Source organism: Habropoda laboriosa, unplaced genomic scaffold, assembly GCF_001263275.1.
Source record: "Habropoda laboriosa isolate 0110345459 unplaced genomic scaffold, ASM126327v1 scaffold33, whole genome shotgun sequence".
In the NCBI taxonomy this organism is placed as follows: Eukaryota; Metazoa; Arthropoda; class Insecta; order Hymenoptera; family Apidae; genus Habropoda; species Habropoda laboriosa.
In genome coordinates, this window is record NW_017100187.1 from 236,401 (window position 1) to 248,780 (window position 12,380).

Sequence of the window (12,380 nt, forward strand, 5' to 3'; positions counted from 1 at the left end):
ATTCAATTTTTTTCAAATTTTAAATCTCGAAAGAATTAAATTTTGTTCCAATTTGAATTTTAAATGTTAAAAAAATTCAATAATTCTGCGTTTACTTTTAATTTACAAGAGTGACAATTATGAAATTGTAAAGGATGTGCAATTTATCAGCTCTTCTTTCCTCCGCCCATTGTCAAGATAACAAATATTTCACACAAAAAATCACAAGTCAAAGGGTTAATATCCTTGGAAACATACTTCGGCATACTCCAACGAAACTTTACAGGTTCAATTTGGCGGATAAAGAAGGTGTGGCAGACAGAAAAGTGCCCGAGCAGCCTCTGGCATTTTACTCGAAGGACGGGACAATCACCAGATACAACCTGAGAAAAGTACACGAAAATTCTTCCACCGACGATCATCATTTCCTTCTTCGAATAACTCATTTTCATTTCAGTTCGGCGAATTGCCGTTTCATCTGGTCAGATCTCGACGTTTCAACGATTTGTTCGAAAACGTTCTCTTCAATTACGAATGGTTGCACGCGAAACTCAGTTCTTGTCCTCTTCAGGCAGTGCTTTCCGATTTCGAAGACGCGTGCACTTTCATCGATAATCAGAGTATCGTCAGGTACGGCGTAACGTGAGAGGATGCAGCACAGATTTTTGGGTCACCTGGTATATGAAGATTAAACCGTTTCGCGTTTTCGACGTGATTATGGCCCACGATAGGGGGTCAATGGTTATGGTTTGCGAATTTGGCCATGATTATGCTCCATCGAGAGTATACTGGGTGCCCAAATTTTTGAGCATAGGAGGATTTTTAGAGAGTTGACTTTTTTGTATAAAACTTTCTGTGATCTTCCTTCTGTGAAACTTTCTTCAATGATCTAGTCAATCATTGTGAAGATGACGTTAACTTTTTTCCTGGATTTCTCTCAGTTTTTGAAAATTTGTTGAATATTATGATGAATGTTATTTATGATTGCACGTTGCTTATATTCTCGTATTGGATCGTTTACCTCTTCTCTTCTTTTCATTTTCTACGCAATTCTCTCGATTTTCGAGACAAGCATTTTGAAAATTTTATATACTTTTATTCATTTCATTATTTATGATTGCACGTTACTTATATTCTCATATTGGACCATTCGTCTCTCCTCTCCTTTCCATTTTCCACACATTCTTTCTGTTATTCATCCGAAGATCTCCTTAACAATCTAAACTTCTGTTCCCATTTCATTCCGCAACTTAACAATTTTCTCCCATAAATAAATAATCGAGTATCGAAGAAATCCAGAAGTGCAGATCTCCGCACCTCAACAAATTCCTCCCACGAAATAAACAAACGAGCATCAAAAAAAAAAAATCCACACGATTCCCAGGCAACAAGTGCAATTCTCTTCCCAGAGAGCTGATGCTGGTAGCAGACGCGCTCAGATTAGGCGGTGCAATACTCGGCTCACATTCAGACATGCTTGCACCACAGCTAATCGGTCGTTTATTACCGGAAATCGGTGGAAACGTGAACGTGAAGATGCTTCTACGAGCGTGTGATAACGACGGAGCGAAGGATTGCGCTCTACTTCCAGTTTATCATTGCCTCCATACTCCCGGTGGACCTTTAAAAGTACAATACTTGGGCAAACTTTGCTGATTGATTAAACTGAAAATATCGCCAACTAATCTGGTACATATTTCAGTACTCGCTGGAGGGCCATCAATTCGCCGTATTTGGCTTTTGCCTGACGTCGGATTATCGTTACGTAGTCTCGATATCGAATCGATTTATCACATGGGATCTAAGCACCAGCGACATGACCAGAGACGTGAATCCTGGAGTCGAGGGAATTATGCAGAATCTTGTCTTGAGTCCTGATAATAGATACGCTGCTGCGTTCACCACTAATAATCAGGTATACCCGGTGTCCCGTTAATTCTCTTCGGCTAAATTTACCTGTAGATCTCATCTATCGGATCTATGGATACCGAGATAACGATGAATATTTTCTTAGATTTATTAATGCAATGAATTTAGTAGGACGAAAATGAAGGGTTCATTTGAAATTTCTTGGATCTGTCTTAATTAGAGTGATCGTCTCTACCTATAATGAGTTAAGGATGAATATTTTCTTAGTTTTATGAATGCAATAAATTTCGTGAGACGAAAATAAAGGGTTAATTTGAGATTTCTTGGTTCTGTTTTGATTAGAGTGATCGTCTCTAACTATACTGAATTAACGACGAATATTTTCTTAATTTTATCAGTGCAATAAATTTAATAGGAAAAAAATGAAGGGTTAATTTGGTACTGATCTTGTTTCGGTTTTAATTAGAGTGTCGTGTTGAATACTCTGACGAGTGAGTTCGTGATCATCGATAATCCATTTCCGAACGAAGATCCAGTTTACGGGGTTCATCTGACGAATCAATTTTTCTTCGTTTTTGGTAAGTTAGGATGGTGTAGGTTCGATTTACGAGGGAACCTCGTGGACACGCACTCTAACCCGGAGGATTCTAACAAGTGGCCAATTTTGTGTGAGTAATGGTAATTTGTGTAGTTTATTTGGAAGCTGTGTACCAACTTCTTAACTATAGGAAGTTCAAGGAAGCTTTGTTTCATAGAATAATTTACGTACGCCCTCTAAAGTTTATTTCTTCTTCGTGTGGAAATTAAATTGAATTTTCTCAAAGTTCGAATTTTCCTAGGTGTAAAAAGGTGTGACTTTTTTTTAATAGATGTGGAACACGCGAATCTAGACGACTACAGAATAATATTCTGGTCTGGGAACATGGAGGACACCAGTATGCTTCTGCATACTTACAGGAAGAAGGGATCTCTAGATCCCTTGCACTTCCATAGGTGAAGCATCGAATAAATTATTTTCCATTTCCTTTCCATACTCACTATCGACACTCTACACAAAATCTGATAGCTCTAATACAGAAAACATGGATATCTAACCGAAATATGGAAAACAATGAAAATGGAAATTTTCTAACATTCTTTTTACACGAAATTTTGTTAATATGAGAAATATGAAGATCTAATATGAAAAATAATGAAAATGAAACTTTGTCAGTATCTTTTTTACATGAAATTTTGTTAATATGGAAAATGTGAATATCTAGCATGAAAAACAGTGAAAATGAAATTTTCAATCGAAATTTTGTTAATGCGAGAAACATGAATATCTAATACGACAAACAGTGAAAATGAAACTTTGCTAACACTTAACCCGCCGGCTTTATAATTTGCAGCCGAACGTAAACCGCCGGCACTAATTTGCGAAATTTAGGAGGAAAGACCAGCCTAACTTTCTTTTTATGCATTATTTTTAGGTAAAAGTTTCGGATAACGCAAAGGAACCATGAAACCTACTAAAACTATTAATATTACAGACTGCAAAGATGCAATGCCGGCGGTTTACCGATAGTCCAGAAACATTGCGCAAATGCAATGCCGGCGGTTTAGCGATAGACCAGAAACATTGCATAAATGCAACGCCGGCGGTTTAAGTGTTAATATCTTTTTTACACGAAATTCCTTCAAGTATATCTTTTACACGAAACCTCTTCCAACACATTTCCAGCGTCATGGTAATGAACAACACTAAAAATGTTCTCTACGCGTGCACAACAAAGGCCGATTACCGAGTGACAAAATACACCAGCGACGAAACGTCCTCAGAATGGGAAAAAGCGTTCGACATGCCTAGAGCCTTCAACGACGACGTCGAGTACATGTTGCAATTGAAATTAGACAGGGAAGAAGAGATGCTTCTGGCAACCAGTGCCAATGGTTTCATCGTATGGTTCTTAGAGAGCAAAAGTGATGCGTATGTTCTGATGTTGCCCAATGGTGTACGGAATATCAGCACGAAGATGATGTGCTCCAATTCGATCATGATCAGTGGCACGAAGAATTACGCTGTTGCTGGTGTAAGGTGTATATTCCGCTACAATAAAAGTTATAAAAAAAATTAATAAAAGAAAACAATAGAAAAAAAAAAAAAAAATAACAATTCTATCAGGAAAAATTTGTACGTTTGGAATCTCGAAACGAAGGAACTGGTGAAAATATTGGACGCTCATTTCGCGAGGATCATTCAACTGGAAGCGCTAACTATTGGAAACTGGAACAGCGTGGTAACGTCGAGTATCGATAGAAGTGTTAAAGTATGGAACATAAATAATATTTTCGAGCAGGTGCATGTGATAGACAGACACGAGTTGCAGATCGATATGATAAGGTAATTTCTTTTTCCTTCTTCTCTTCCAAGAATAATTTATCTTTACTGGTCAACTTTTGTTTAAAATATATTCCAAGTTTGGCAGAGGAATGTAATTTAGCAGCGATAGTGACCAGAGATTGCGTAGGAATTTGGGACCTGCAGACTGGAAGATTGATCTCGAAATTGGCGGACAGTCCTCTCGGTGCAATTGTCACTCACGCCTGTATTACTCACGATGGAAAGTTAGTAATTTGATTAACGATCTTATACGTGTTTCCAACTGTTCCTTCCCTTTCGTTTCAGGTACATCGTCTCGACGGAGTCGGGCAACGTTTTAATATGGAACAGAATTACGGAGCAGGTGTTGTTCAAGGAGGAGCAGCAACACGTGAGGCAATTGACGCTGGTCGAAAACTCGTCGAAATTTATGGCCGTTTCGAGGCCAAAGAATCCTGCCGGAGTGGAGAGCATGAAGACCATGGCTACTCTTTTCATGAGAAACATTCCTGGTAGAATAATTGAAGAAATCAATATTTTTTACAAAATGAAAAATGATTTGTAAATATTGTTCACAGATGGAAGGACGACGTTCTCCTTGGAATATTTAGTCAGGAGTCATACAGGCACTCCGTTTCGAAACGTGGTCATTACTTCTGACAATTCTTTCCTGATTGCACCTGCTGCTGATAAGGGCAACAGAGATTGTGTTAATATTTATAACGCAAAAACAGGTGCACTGTTGAGCAAAATTCCTGTCAAGCTGCCAGGATTTAAGGTATGAATATTATTTGAGATGTTTGTCATTTCTTTTCTTATTAAATAAACAATGTTTTCTTTTTTGTGTCTTGTGTATTTTGATAGGATATCCTGTGTGTTACTCCTATGCCGAATAAAGCACACTGGGTAGGAGTGATTGGATCTGATAAGGGTGCTATTTTGGATATAAATAAAAAGAAGATTATCCGTATAATTCCCAAATGGAGTGGAAATATCAGCAAAGATGGGAAATACACTTTATATGCACCCAGCAGGTAGTTTCTGTTTAGAGTAATTTTTTGCTTTTTCCTAATTTATACTTGATAATCTTTTTGTTATAGAGGGGGTCTAGAACTTTTGGAGTTAAAGAAAGGTACCACAGTGAAGACTTATATTCCAAAGGTAGCAGAGGGTGTATTTACTGTAATATCGATGTTCAACCGTACAGATGAGTATGTTCTTTATTATCACAGTGGAAGGAAGACTATACGTGTGTTTAGGTAAGTGTGTGAAAGTTGAAACATTTTTTTTTTTTTTTTTTTCAAAGTCTACAAATATTTGTTGTACAATTTCATTTGTAGATCTTCAGACTGTCAGATGATAGCAAATTACAGGGTTCAAGCAGAATTGAGTGCCATCGATAGCACCTATGATGGTAAGAATATTGTGCTGGGAACAGTTGACGGTTGTGTATCTGTTTTAGTCATAGCTGATCCTAAAAAGGAAGAAATGAAAGAGTATGTTGGAAACTTACCATCTCGCGATGAAGATGTAAGTAAACGACTGCTAACATTATCACACTGGTAAACAAGCAGAACATGCTTTCAGAGATTGTGGAAACTGCACATGGTAGAGAAAGTATTCTGTCCTTCATTAATTCGTATCCTATATTATTTTATTGTTGATTTTTTTTTTTACTCTACGGTCCAAACGTTTCGACATCGATATCGTCAAATTCTATTGAATTCCGTCATTGATTTGTCAACTATAGAAATAGGTTAGGGTAAACACTTGCCGCATCGGTCACTGAGAATCCTTAAGAATAATTAAAGAGTTTTACGACACGATCGCATCGAACGAACAATTTTCGACCAACTTGGAACACTTTGCAACACTTTTTTCTAATGGTTTTTGTCACAATTTCGCTAGTTACAATGTCCCGCTCAAAAATGAAATTAAACGTAATTTCTGTGTATAGGCCTATATATTGTTCCGTGATACAAAAAATTCGCGTGATTTTCGACAAAATTAACGGGTATTGCCTTGTTTCATTTGATTACGAAAAATAGAAAACTACACATAGAACACGAGTACGCAGCAACAAACTCAAAACGTTCACTCAAAACACTCAACCACGATATTCTTTCTCCCCTGTTCTGTCTCTCTTTCTCTCTCGTTTGCTGCGAGAGAGAGCATCAAATCTAGTTCATTTGCAAATGCCAACTGCGTTTAAAAAAATACCGTCGAGAATTTTTTATTTCACTAGAGAACGGAAGGATTTAATTGGACGATCGCGCAAACGTTACAGTCGTGGCTTTGTATTTTCTTCTTTACACGTTTCACTTAACTAAATAACATTTCGAGCTATTAGTTTAATTATTTGGAATTGTATTTATTTTTTAACGTATTGAATTAATTTTGAAATTAAACGGATATATTACGTGAAAATCAAACCGAGTTTCTGGGAAATTGGCGCAACAGTTGGTACTACAACTAACTAGCATACAAATCGTTAAAGTACTTATTGCAGTTTCTACATTCTCCTTTAATTAATCTAGAATTTTATTATCTGATTTTTACTTGGAAACATTAGGAAAGGTATTTTCTACTTTTCTAACAAGAGTATTACCTATGATTTAATAACTTTTCAGTGGAAAAAGAAAACTGAACGGCAACGAGCGGCAATCAAGTTCAAAGCCGTAGCTCGTATCGCTCGTGTAACGCACGATTTGAGTGCAATTATACGAAATGGGAACGTTGTGGAAACAATCGAGGAATTAGACGAAAATGTGGAATAAAGATTACATTCTTTGTTTTATAGGAAATCTTTTTATTGCAGGAAGCTTAGCATAATGTAGGGTGATAGTGTAATGTTTTCCAATAGAGTTATTGACCAAAGGAGTAATAAAATGTAAAACGTTGATAATAGAATTTATATTACATTTATTTGTGTCTTTTCATGTAATTAATTTTTATAATCTTTCTTTCCTTTTCTTTCTGTCGTACATTTTCTCCGCGTTCAAAAAAGTAAAGGGCACGAGACGAATTCCGTGTTCTAATCATTGCAAATGAAATTACCCCCCTAATTTTATATTAGAAGGTGGTTTATTGCCCTTGCACAAATCAAGTTGTTGTTTCCCGTTTTTAAATAACAATTTTATAGCTCGCTCTATGCAAGGGAATGTCCATTTTCATTTCGCAATGTCCAATCGTGACTGAAGACGTCTCGTGCCGACGCAGGCGTGGTGAAGTGGTGTAACGTTTACGTTTTATCTTCCCCCCCCCCCCTTTGTTTACAAATTCCAAGAGATCGACAGTACTACGATGAGCGATTTAAAAAACAAATGGTATTACAATCAGCGAGTGAACGTAAAAGAGTTTCAGTCAGTATCGAAGTCGGATGATTCGTGCATGAAAATTTTCGTTGATCGTTTGTTGCTTTTTTTTCCACTCACGGTGGTAGTTAAAAATATATTGAACCGTTTCATACGGGCTTAAATAATACCACGATGACCGATTTTTACTTTTATATTTTTTTTTGAAGTTGATACTCGTATGGCAATCGAATCATTCTAGCATCGTGTATATCAATAATCTGTAAACACCTATTAAACGTATTTTGTAACAATGTTAAACTAAACTAAAACACACCTGCATCAGAGCACATGTATGAACAATAGTTCCGGCAGAACGTAAGGTGGTATGGCAGCTTGTTAGATAAAATAAACAGCATCCTTCATCAAAGAATATGCTCTTTGTTAAAAAATCGAGTACGGTGTGTCCCGTGGGTTACAAAATGCTGCTCATACACGATAGGATGAATGCGTTTGGTACTTTTAGAATTCTGATAATCGATTCGCACATTTTATCCCGTGAAGGCTCTTTTTTATTCAAATTAATTTGAATTTAAATCTATGATGCTGGTTTTTCTTGATAGGCTTATCTAGTAGTTTTGCAATGGTTTTTTTTTTTTTTGTTTCTTAATATCCGGTTATCGTCGTTTCCTATTTTTCCTCAGAGACTGGAACTTCTGTGAAAGCATGGTAGCTTTATTTGTGGTATAGTGCCTTTTTGAACTTTTATTGCATCGCACCTCCTTTTTGCTTCTGTTGTTGCTGCTGTTCCCGTTGTTGCTGTGCTTGTTGGGATGCTTCTGTATCTTTAATGTGTTTTTCAACCTACAGAATAAATAAAACATAATGAAAGATGTAATTTATAGGGCACTGTTAAGTTCTAGTTCTTCACAATACACACCACTTTCTTTACATGTTTGTATGCTCCAGATTCTGTGTTTCCATGAACATTATCAACTTTGTACGGCGGTCTAATTGTGACATTGTCAAATACAACAATATTTGCTCCATTCCACGTGATTTCTGGGATAGTCTTTGATATAGTACTGAAGAGTTTCTGTCCCTCTGGAGATACTCCGGCCTGCAGAGCCATTACCAGTTTCTTCTTCTCTTCAATTTGAGTACGTACTCTTCTGTTCAGCTTTTGCAGATTAAGGCTTTGTGGTGGTTCACTAGTTGTAGGACTAACTTCCTGCTTTACTTGGACCTCAGACACCAAGGATAAATTTACTATGTGTACATCGTTTAATGTTGGTGCTCCACTTGACGATGGACATTCTGATTGACATCAGTTAAGGAATTGTTGTTACCATAAAGTGAAAGTTAAATATAGTTTTATTCAGTGAATAGTCCTGTCACAGAGAATCTACCTTCAAAATAAAATCTCAGGTTATAAGCATGGGTATCTAACTTATTTTATCAGATTAAGAACATTTCAGTTGGTGATTTTTATAGGAAACGAAGGTGAAAGTGTTCTCGTGAAGCGTGCAAATACGTTCGAGAACGGACCAGTGAAGCAATAAGAGCAACGGAAAATCCAGCATGGTTGATTGAGTGACGAAACTAACCTGACTTCGTGTAGCTGGTTAGATGATCACCAAATAATTGACAAGCGATATTGTACGTCTTTCGTGTGAAATCGCGAACCGTAGCTTATTGGTCATTTACCAAAAATCACGAAACCTATCGTAGACAGCTATTAAGTTATTTAAACTGCGGCAATGTTAAACGAGCGACGGATGAGCGCTGCTTACATGTATTCGTCGGGAAGGGCGATACTTTGAAGGAATTTACGAGAAAAGGATACTTAGGATTAGCATTTTAGTTTGTGGATCGAATGCTAGCACCTCGCCTTCGATCTCCTCCTTGTAACAGGTTTTACAGGCCACCGTACTCCCAATGCTGAAACAATCGTTGGCGCCGGCCATTTTTCACTATGAACTCAGAACCGCGGACACCCTATCGCCATCTGTTCTGATTTCAAATGTCCCACGAAATTCGTATAATTTGCGCCATTTCTCGTGTGCTTCGCAACGCGTGTGGTTCCAAAGAAAAGTTTAACAATATTTTGCGACAAAACAGACGGACTGTTTGATTAATACCAGATTAAAGTTCGTCATAGCTGGTAGAAATGAGGTAAGAAGCTTTGAAACAGTAATCCGTTTTTTTAAGCGCGTGTGGTTAAAATTAGAAATGCGTCATTGCATTACAAAGTTAATTACTGTTGAATGTTCTTTGAAAAAACCTCCTTTTGAGTTTAATTTCTAAATTCGTATCGATAAAGACTAGGAAATGAGGATTAGTAGTGTCGAAGTACTTCTATTGTGAAGTAATTTTAATTTTATTAATAGTCTGATAATATGTCGATATTGTATCAGTATCTTAAGCTTGATAAAGCTGTATATGGCACGAATAAAACATGGATGCCATTTTCTGGAGGGAGAAAGGTCTATATTATAAAGTTTTAAACATTTTTTTATTCATAATGTCTTGTACTGTATATAATGTATAACATATATGTGAAAGAAGATTTAAGACGCAATTTACGTCATTATTATAACATATAGGGTTAAAATTATTGTTCTGTCGATGATTAAAAAGCCATCTGAAAGGAGGTTCGTTAATTTCAAATAATAACCTTCATTATTTTTTCATTTTTAATTTCAGATCGTATAAGACATCGTTCGAGCGCTACGGAAAGCTTCGGCTGCCTTCGTTCGATGTTCGTGAGCTTTCGCTCACGTTCGGGGTGAGTCGGGGGCAGTCGGCTTGGCGGGTAGTTTCATGGTCGCGTGGCGTCGTCCGGCTTCCAGTTTATAGACACCTCTCTGTGAAGAAGCATCGTATCGTGTTTGACATACAACTTCTAAACTGTTTTTGTGTTTTTTGAATAATGTGTGACACAGTTAGTGAGTGATTCTGCATTGTGACAGCTACTGGACTACGACGTACACTATGGTTATGCGTGGTTCTACTAACCTCTTCGTGACTTTGTTAAGGTTCACCCTAAGGTACGCGAAGTACGCTTTTAATTGCATTTATTCTTAACATATTAGCTACCAACGTGTTATTAGTAACTTGTAACCTACATAGTAACACATCTTCTAGAGAAAAGACAGAAGTTTCTAATTTATCAAATTTACGTAATGCGCATTAGGGTGTATTTCGTAATTACCGATCTGCGTATTATCGATACTTGGGTAACCAGTATCGACTGCTTAGACAGTTAAGACTGATGTAATCTCCCTCTATCTTACGTTTGGGGATATTTCATCGTTTCTGAGCTTTATTCGGGGTTCAATTAACGCTTACCCCATAAAGGGGATCAAGATATCATAGGTTCACAGAAGCATGATTGTCTTTTATTGAAGATAGGGTGACCTTTCGCAAAGCTTAGTTTGATATATAATGGAATATCAGCTTGTTGACGTTTATCGGCGAAAAGCGTTCCGGCAAATCCAATGTCAGGATGTCGCATGTAGGATAATGGACACAGGGTATGTTAATACTCGTGGAATTCGATATACGATATTAGTCTGAGATTTCTAGGAACTCTTTCTTATTCGGTTTCTGTGTAGCAATTTCTTATTTTAATTAATTACCGACTCGAATAGCTGTTCCAAAAATATCTACCTTAAGCTTTCTCCTTCGTTAGTGTATTACTAAAGGTTCGGAATCTTAATTATAGGTTAAAGCATTCAGGCTGATACGTGTATAACTATGTATCCTTTTGAGAATTTCGTTCTGTGATAAAAACTTCGCGAAGCAGCGTTGGCCATCTGGCGTTCCTAAACATTCAGCTCGTGAAAAGATTTTTTTTTGCGAAGGTGTAACGATGCTCGAGGCACGAAGCGTGAATAGCAGTTTCATAAAAACAGGGCAGGCCCTTGCCTGTATTTCGCGTTGAACTTGGGCGTAGGGCGATAGACGTAAACAGAATAGCGTGCTGTCGCGGATTCCTGGAATTTTATTGTCGACAGTGTGCTGTCGCGGATTCTTGGAATTGTATTGTTGACAGCGTGATATTCGTGCGCCATTGAAATGAGAAATATCGCTTTGAAATTTATAACAATTTCGTATTTATCTCGTGGTAGCTACATATATTTCGTCGCCGCGTCTGTGGTTCAGATGAAGTATATGTAAATCATAGTTCCACAGGAGTTCACAATATGTGGTAAATAATTCATCAGAAGTTGAAGCATGCCATTTGTATTCCGATTGCATTTACAGATTGTTGTTCCTACCGAAAACTGAGGCAGGATTGTTATTCGCTTTACGAAGTTGAACAGGCTTGATTGAAATTGTTTGGAAGCTCTGCTTTACGCGAGAACTTTGTGGCTTTATTGTCTCGTAGAATATCGTAACTGCGATGAAAAATCACCGGATCAGACGGTACTGCTCGATGAAATTTAATTGAACTCTGTTTCGTAGCGTTTACTAAGGAAATCGTTTAGTTTCCGATCGGGTTTTGCGGGAATTGAACAATGATTTTCAAATATTAACTCTTGGATTTTATTGCAGTTCAGGAGTTTAGAAATGTAGAATAGGAAGTTTAAGCATTTAAATATTGGAAGGTTCGAAAGTTTCAAAAATTTGAATATTCGAAAGTTTGAATATTTGACAATTTAAATATTCGGAAGTTTGAGTATTCGGAAGTTTGAATATTCGAAATATTGAATATTCGGAAGTTTGAATATTCGCAAGTTTGAATATTCGCAAGTTTGAATATTCGGAAGTTTGAATATTCGGAAGTTTGAATATTCGAAAGATTGAACATTCGGAAGTTTGAATATTCGAAAGATTGAATATTCGGAAGTTTGAATATTCGGAAGTTTGAA

At 37.0% G+C, this 12,380-nt stretch overlaps 2 protein-coding genes across 2 annotated transcripts in view; one reads left to right on the forward strand and one right to left on the reverse strand.

Annotated features, from left to right (window-relative positions):
- LOC108579543 (NACHT and WD repeat domain-containing protein 2) overlaps positions 1–6,987 on the forward strand; it is a 16,736-nt gene extending 9,749 nt beyond the window's left edge. Inside the window, exons 12-26 of the mRNA XM_017943105.1 lie at positions 266–371; positions 437–609; positions 1,389–1,608; positions 1,682–1,894; positions 2,315–2,516; positions 2,718–2,841; positions 3,572–3,925; positions 4,013–4,231; positions 4,309–4,455; positions 4,517–4,722; positions 4,789–4,988; positions 5,075–5,244; positions 5,311–5,469; positions 5,551–5,740; positions 6,841–6,987. Coding sequence (XP_017798594.1) covers positions 266–371; positions 437–609; positions 1,389–1,608; positions 1,682–1,894; positions 2,315–2,516; positions 2,718–2,841; positions 3,572–3,925; positions 4,013–4,231; positions 4,309–4,455; positions 4,517–4,722; positions 4,789–4,988; positions 5,075–5,244; positions 5,311–5,469; positions 5,551–5,740; positions 6,841–6,987 — 2,830 coding nt within the window. The remainder of the gene's footprint in view (positions 1–265; positions 372–436; positions 610–1,388; positions 1,609–1,681; positions 1,895–2,314; positions 2,517–2,717; positions 2,842–3,571; positions 3,926–4,012; positions 4,232–4,308; positions 4,456–4,516; positions 4,723–4,788; positions 4,989–5,074; positions 5,245–5,310; positions 5,470–5,550; positions 5,741–6,840) is intronic.
- Positions 6,988–7,876: 889 nt separating this feature from the next.
- LOC108579613 (protein LSM12 homolog) lies at positions 7,877–9,470 on the reverse strand. The gene is made up of 4 exons (XM_017943195.1): positions 9,350–9,470; positions 8,444–8,820; positions 8,283–8,367; positions 7,877–8,219 (listed from the first exon to the last, which is right to left on the reverse strand). The coding sequence occupies exons 1-4, from the start codon at positions 9,468–9,470 to the stop codon at positions 8,194–8,196; spliced, it is 609 nt and encodes a 202-aa protein (XP_017798684.1). The 3' UTR covers positions 7,877–8,193.
- Between the last annotated feature and the right edge of the window lie 2,910 nt (positions 9,471–12,380).

Excerpts from the sequence above, each read along its gene's own strand:
- LOC108579613 (XM_017943195.1), bottom strand. The coding sequence starts at position 9,470 with ATGGCCGGCGCCAACGATTGTTTCAGCATTGGGAGTACGGTGGCCTGT. Across the intron at positions 8,368-8,443 it reads ACAAACATGTAAAGAAAGTG|GTTGAAAAACACATTAAAGA; the intron begins GTGTGTATTGTG and ends TTTATTCTGTAG. Across the intron at positions 8,220-8,282 it reads ACAACAGAAGCAAAAAGGAG|AAGTTCCAGTCTCTGAGGAA; the intron begins GTGCGATGCAAT and ends ATGCTTTCACAG.